Genomic DNA, 7,749 nt, shown 5'->3' on the forward strand with positions numbered 1-7,749 from the left:
AGTACAACCTCACGGGGGCGAATAAACAAATTTCGATCCCACACCCCGGGAATGCCACAAATAGAGGGATCCTCCATTCCTGGTCACAGAAGCGAGGGTAAAAAGAGAGGGAGAAGCCCTCCTTGATCTGGGAACGTTAATAATTGAGATGCAACAGCAGTCACACCAAGCACAAGCATCCATAAGCAGTGGACAGATACTGTGCCCCTTTCTGACAGTGTACACACACCGCCCAGCTGAGCCTCACAAGCACGACGACACACACACACACACACGGTGCCAGAAAATGGCAGTGGACGATACACACCCAAAAAATCTCAACCCACCCTCTCACGCCACATATTACGAGAGAGAGAAAGGAAAAAATGAGAAGATGGAGAGGAGGAGACGTGGGAGACAGAGCCCGGAGGAGCCTGGGTTGCTGCAGACGAACCAACCTGAGCAACATCCCTCCCCCTCTCTCTCCACCACCAGCGTCCCCGTCTCAGCCTCTCGAAACCCTTCCCCTTCTCGGTTCCCGACCCTCCCGGGCGGCCGTACTGCTGTCTTACCTGCGGCTTGCTGGGAGGCTGCCTGTTCCGGCGGTAGGGTCTGGGCCTGGAGCGGGTGTAGTGCCTCAGTGTGTGTCCTTCGATGGGCAGGTCCATAGGGGGCTGAGGAGGTGCAGGCTCCGAGCGCCGGGGCTCTCTGTTGCTAAGAGCGGCAGCAGCAGCGGGAGCGGCAGCAGCATCTGCCTCTCTCCCCGAGTAGGAGGGGCTTCCTGGCTTCAGCTGGCCTGCCGTCGTGACTGACATCCCCGTGGCCAATGACAACGACAGGGCCTGCCTCCTCTCCTCCATTCCTACCCTGGAGACCTGAGGCCCTCCCCCTCCTCTCTCCTCTACCTCCTGCTGGGGATGTGTGGCCGCACGCGCCTGCTGTTCCCCTTCCACATCTAACAAACCTGCAGAGAGAAAGAGGGAGGAAGGAAATAAGGGACAACAGAGGGAGAGACTGAAGCCTGTATGATGTGTGTATCTACATGGAGAGGAGGAAATAGATCGAGAGAGAAGGAGGGAATGATGAATATGCAGATATGCAGCAGAGGATACGAGAGGGGGAATGAAAGATCAGTGAAAAAGGGAAGGAAAGGGAAAGAGGAAGATAAAGCTGGACATGATGGAGGGTTCAGGATATCCACATGATTGATGGAGACACCCAGAGAATCTCACAAAAACACGCCTAGAATGTCATGTCATGTTTTACCCCAAAATCAATAAATATACAGTCTAATTTATTTATGATTATATTTTAGATATGGGAAATCAAGCCTAATTAAAGAGGATTCAGATTTTTGCACTGTGACATTATTTTTATGACAGTTAAGCACATCCCTCCCCATCACATCACATTCATTACTCTCAGTGGTGATTATCATTACTGTAATATTTTTTTTACTGCATTACAATAAAACTGTTTTGGTTTGTTTGATTCTTTTTTTTACAGTAAGCCAGTATAATAAACATATATATATATATATATATATATTATTCACACACACGTACACAATACAGTTTAACGTTATCTTTTTTTTTTTTTACCAAGTTTCTTATGCTCACCAAAGGGTGCATTTATTTGATCAAAAATACAATGAAAACAGAAATGTTGCAAAATATTATTTAAATTACTACAATTTAAAAAAAGTTTTTGCTATAAAATATTTTAAAATGCAATTTATACCCATGCAGTTGTAACACCCCTGTGGACTGTTTGTTGTGGTTTCTTCCTGTCACGGTCACGGTGTGTGGAGGCAGGCAGGATGACGAGGACGACAAGGATTCAAATAAGGATATTTAATGTAGAGACAACAAGACAGTAGGGCAGATAACGAGGGGCAGACAGGTGAGCACACTGAGGATAATTAACTAATGATTGAACGGGCTAAACCAACAAAAGGGGAAGTGTAACACCCCTGTGGACTGTTTGTTGTGGTTTCTTCCCCTTGTGTTGGTTTAGCCCGTATAATCATTAGTTAATTACCCTCATTGTGCTTAGTTCCTGTCTGTCTGAGCTTTACTTGTCGGTTATTGTGAATGTTACCCCGAGTCCGAGTGTGTGTGTCTCATCTACCCGTATCTGCCTTGTTGTCTCTACATTAAACATCCTTATTTGAATCCTTGTCGTCCTCGTCATCCTGCCTGCCTCCACACACCTTGACCGTGACAGCAGTAACCAGTATTCCAGTCATTAGCGTCAAATTGTTCTTCAGAAATCATTTTAATATTCTGAAATGGTTCTCATGAATCATTTCTTATTGTTAACAATGTTGAAAACAGTTTGGGCTGACTAATATTGTTGTGGAAACTGTATTGATTTTTTTTTCAGAATTCTTTTATGAATAGAAAGTATAAAAGAAACATTATGAATGTATTATTTTGATTCATTTATTGCATCCTTGCTTAATAAAAGTATTCATTTAATTAAAAATACAAAAATCAGTGCTATGCATTATAGTAATATCACAATACAAAAATGGTCTGAATAACACTAGGCTTCATCTTGTTTAAGCAAATTAATTATAATTTCTTCCTCCGATTTATTTTGGGGTGAAATGTGACTGAAACAAGAAAAAGGAAAGATAAGAGCAGAGATAACAGAACAGGTATACACAAAGAGCAGAGGAAGAGGAGGGTGGCAGACCGGGGGAGGGGCTTTGTCATGGTTGTAAGCGGGTGGCCCCCTCCCTCGTCTGAGGGGCTCAGTGGTGTGAGAGTAACAGGGCTATGCTCCAGTTAGCTGCTGCCAGCAGTGTTACACAGCTGATTATATTTAGTAGAGACAGGGTGGGACCTCCCAAAATCAATCCCCCCACTGTCTCAGACTCACACACACACCACAGATAGACGACCAATTAGACAGGGAGGGGAAGTCCCATGAGGGGGGGGTCCTGCTCTTGCAGACAGGACTTCAAACAACAAAGCACGCTTTTGAAGTCACATACACTGTAGCACTACTTCAGTGCAGACTGCATCACATACACACAATCTCACGCATTTGCACAAGTTAAACACACATGTGTTGTCATTAAATCAGTTTGTGCATGCTATAGTAAAGGATGTGGTTGAATGTGGTTTGCATAACCATATATAGTTGATTGATTGTAAAAAATCATGCTGGCTTTGTTCAGATAAGAGCAATGACAAGTCTTTAACCCCTCCATATTTGATGACTGCATAATTAAACAGAGCTGAACATGACCTCTGACCTCAACAGCTGTGGTGTGTGTGCCAGGGTTTGTTACAGCCAATCATCTTTCAAGTAATGCACAGCTATGATGTCACCAGTATATGCTACATCCAATCACATGCGATTTAGGAGTGCAAAGGCAAAGACAAATGACAAAGGGCGAGACTTGTGCAAGAAGCACTTGTCGGCATCAAGACACAAGGGACTTACTTTTGATGGAAGGGGCGGGACGGATGCTACGGGAGTGGAAGCTGTTTCTCCAGTTTACAGGGACATACTGTGGACAAGTGGAGAGAAAATCAAACTTAAATGCATACAAGTGACTGCAATCAAACTCACGCTCTAGATTACTAAAATAATTTGAATATTTTTTATCAAACTCTAATTATAAAACAATAAATTCTGTGAAAAATAAACAAGCTGTGTTGAAGCCATAATTGATATTATGTGAACGCACATCACTTTCAGGCTGCAAAAGTGGGCTCTAAATGCCTTCCTTAGACCACTTTGAAAAACTGGGATTTTTTTTAAATCTGGAAATTAGTTCCAGAAACAGATATGTTGCAGCAAAAAAGAATTTCCATTTTTTGTATAGATTCTTAATACAAGTTTTCTTAATACAGATGTCCTTCCACTTTTAATCATTCTCAAATCATACTGGAGAACATGGATCATCAATTATGACATAAAGTGGTGTAGATTATTCAGCAAAATGCTAAGAAATCATGCACTTTGTGTTAACTTTTAATCAATTATTTAATCAATTAACTCAAATTACTATCCTGATGATATAATTAGAAATTTGTATGAGAGAAATACAAAATAAAATAATTTTCATTAGCTGTCTCAGACTTTTATACCCCACTAAATATTATTAGGCCATGCTGTTATTTTGCTTGGTAACTGTAAACGGTCTATGATTAGTCTAATATGAACTATATTGTATTTATACTATTATACAATTTTATAAAAGCAACAAGCCACACAAGGCTGTGTTACTGTGATTTTAAAATGCTTACTAATTTACTTACACTACCATTTCAAAGTTTGCAGTCATTAAGATTTTTTAATGCTTTTGAAATGAGTCTATACGGAGCCCCGCACATGACATGCAAGAAAAAAGAAATAAATCGTGCGCACGATTTACTAATTCGTTCCCTCAATGTACTAAAACGTGCACACGATTACTATTTCGTTCCCTCGATTTGCTAAATCTTGCGCACAATTTATAAATCGAGGAAACAAATTAGTAAATTGTGCGCACAATTTATAAATCGAGGGAACGAAATAGTAAATCGTGCATACGATTTAGCCTACTATTTTTTTCCTGCATGCCATGTGCGGGGCTCCGTAAGTCTATTACGTTGCATTTATTTACTCAAAAATACAGTAAAATCAGTAACATTGTAAATTATTTTTACAATTTAAAAAAAAACTGATTTTCTATTTTTAATATATTTAAAAATGTAATTTGTTTCTGTGAAGATAAATCTGAATTTTCATCAGTCATTACTCCAGTCTTCAATGTCACATGATCCTTCTGAAATCATTCTTATATTCTAATTTGGTGCTCAAGAACATTTCTTATAACTATCAATGCTGAAAACAGCTGTGCTGCTTAATATTTTTGTAGAAATTGTGACTTTTTTTAGGATTCTTTGATTAATAGAAATTTCCAAATAACAGCATTTATTTGAAAAATAGCCTTCACTGCAACTTTTGAACAATTTAATGCATTCGTATAAGTATTAAGTATTCAATTCTTATACAATAAGTATTCATTTCTTTCAAAAAAAAATATTACTTTTGAGTTGTAGTGTATGTGCAACATAAAAACAAAGGAAAAGTCCTGAGTAAGTGTTGGATCGGAAAGCTAGAATCAAGCAGACATGCTCTGTCCTCACATCATCTGTAGGGAATTCATGCTCCATCACTCTGAGCTGAGGAACATTGGCCTTGATATTGGTGGACTGGGAAAACTCCCTCATGTGCTTGTCCTGTAAGCAAGCGTGATATATATTTCATGCCATACACATGCACACACAATTCTCATGTGCTCAATATACACATTCATAAATGCAAACACTTACCAGCTTTTCCTGAGCCACTGACAAATCTTGAAGAACTTCATCAATTATACTTCCCACCAGAGAGACACTGACGGACAGTTTCAGTTCACTGAGAAAAAGTGAGAGAGGGGAGCACAAAGTAAAAACAATCTTTTTTTTACTAAGAGTCTAATATTGTTTATATAGTGATGTGTATGTGCATCCCACCTGAGCTTGTTTCTGATGCTGTTCTCTGTCTCTTGCATTGTGTTTTGAATGAAGTGTGCAGCCTGACGTGTCTTCTTGGCCACACATTCTGCCAGATGCTCGTTGACACTTGACCTCTGGACGACTCTGGGGCAGGTCTGCTGGGCAGACTGCAGCATTGCCGTTGCCAGTTCCTGCAAAACACAAGAGAAAATCTGATTTGTACTGCCATCGAATTACAGTGACCTCCACTAAAGCAATAAACATACTCAACTCTCGATCTCGATCATACTACATACCAGACACTACAGAAACACCCAAAACTTGTAAATTATTTTTACAATTTTAAAAAAAACTGATTTTCTATTTTTAATATATTTAAAAATGTAATTTGTTTCTGTGAAGATTTTTAATTTCCAAATAACAGCATTTATTTGAAAAATAGCCTTCACTGCAACTTTTGAACAATTTAATGCATTCGTATAAGTATTAAGTATTCAATTCTTATACAATAAGTATTCATTTCTTTCAAAAAAAAATATTACTTTTGAGTTGTAGTGTATGTGCAACATAAAAACAAAGGAAAAGTCCTGAGTAAGTGTTGGATCGGAAAGCTAGAATCAAGCAGACATGCTCTGTCCTCACATCATCTGTAGGGAATTCATGCTCCATCACTCTGAGCTGAGGAACATTGGCCTTGATATTGGTGGACTGGGAAAACTCCCTCATGTGCTTGTCCTGAAAGCAAAATGTCACATGATCCTTCTGAAATCATTCTTATATTCTAATTTGGTGCTCAAGAACATTTCTTATAACTATCAATGCTGAAAACAGCTGTGCTGCTTAATATTTTTGTAGAAATTGTGACTTTTTTTAGGATTCTTTGATTAATAGAAATTTCCAAATAACAGCATTTATTTGAAAAATAGCCTTCACTGCAACTTTTGAACAATTTAATGCATTCGTATAAGTATTAAGTATTCAATTCTTATACAATAAGTATTCATTTCTTTCAAAAAAAAATATTACTTTTGAGTTGTAGTGTATGTGCAACATAAAAACAAAGGAAAAGTCCTGAGTAAGTGTTGGATCGGAAAGCTAGAATCAAGCAGACATGCTCTGTCCTCACATCATCTGTAGGGAATTCATGCTCCATCACTCTGAGCTGAGGAACATTGGCCTTGATATTGGTGGACTGGGAAAACTCCCTCATGTGCTTGTCCTGTAAGCAAGCGTGATATATATTTCATGCCATACACATGCACACACAATTCTCATGTGCTCAATATACACATTCATAAATGCAAACACTTACCAGCTTTTCCTGAGCCACTGACAAATCCTGAAGAACTTCATCAATTATACTTTCCACCAGAGAGACACTGACAGACAGTTTCAGTTCACTGAGAAAAAGTGAGAGAGGGGAGCACAAAGTAAAAACAATCTTTTTTTTACTAAGAGTCTAATATTGTTTATATAGTGATGTGTATGTGCATCCCACCTGAGCTTGTTTCTGATGCTGTTCTCTGTCTCTTGCATTGTGTTTTGAATGAAGTGTGCAGCCTGACGTGTCTTCTTGGCCACACATTCTGCCAGATGCTCGTTGACACTTGACCTCTGGACGACTCTGGGGCAGGTCTGCTGGGCAGACTGCAGCATTGCCGTTGCCAGTTCCTGCAAAACACAAGAGAAAATCTGATTTGTACTGCCATCGAATTACAGTGACCTCCACTAAAGCAATAAACATACTCAACTCTCGATCTCGATCATACTACATACCAGACACTACAGAAACACCCAAAACACATGACAAAACTCCACCTGGATTTCCTCAGTGATCTCACTCCTCAAGGCGGTAGCAGCATCATTGAGAATGCATTTCAGCATGTGACCACTAGAGGGCGCTCTGCCCAACTCATAAAGCCCTGCGAAAGACTGCGGGGAAAGGCCAAATGTCAAACGTCACAAGTATATTAAAAGCATCATTATATTGTTATAGAAATTTCAAACTATATATATATACACATATACATATAGTGTATTTTTCTATCCTGATCGCATGTGTCTTAATATATTATACGTTGCATATTCAACATATGTAAATCTTAATTCTCTGTTTTCTTTTAATATATCACAGATAAATGATCACATATTTCTGAAAGTCTGGTGTACACGTTTATAAGCATATATATATATATATATATATATATATATATATATATGTGTTTTTTTTTAATTAGATGAAAAAGGTTTTTGATGTTTCTTTTGT

General features: G+C 38.9%; 1 protein-coding gene across 1 annotated transcript in view; it reads right to left on the reverse strand.

The window, feature by feature from the left end:
• LOC107733559 (F-actin-uncapping protein RLTPR-like) overlaps positions 1-7,749 on the reverse strand; it is a 45,799-nt gene that overhangs the window by 18,421 nt on the left and 19,629 nt on the right. The window contains exons 26-31 of the mRNA XM_016545226.1: positions 7,302-7,415; positions 6,982-7,154; positions 6,796-6,883; positions 6,610-6,702; positions 3,436-3,502; positions 552-943 (exon numbers count right to left, since the gene is read on the reverse strand). Of these exons, the coding sequence (XP_016400712.1) occupies positions 552-943; positions 3,436-3,502; positions 6,610-6,702; positions 6,796-6,883; positions 6,982-7,154; positions 7,302-7,415 (927 nt within the window). The remainder of the gene's footprint in view (positions 1-551; positions 944-3,435; positions 3,503-6,609; positions 6,703-6,795; positions 6,884-6,981; positions 7,155-7,301; positions 7,416-7,749) is intronic.

The sequence above is a fragment of the Sinocyclocheilus rhinocerous genome, unplaced genomic scaffold, assembly GCF_001515625.1.
Source record: "Sinocyclocheilus rhinocerous isolate Xijiao unplaced genomic scaffold, SAMN03320098_v1.1 scaffold3477, whole genome shotgun sequence".
Taxonomy (NCBI): Eukaryota; Metazoa; Chordata; class Actinopteri; order Cypriniformes; family Cyprinidae; genus Sinocyclocheilus; species Sinocyclocheilus rhinocerous.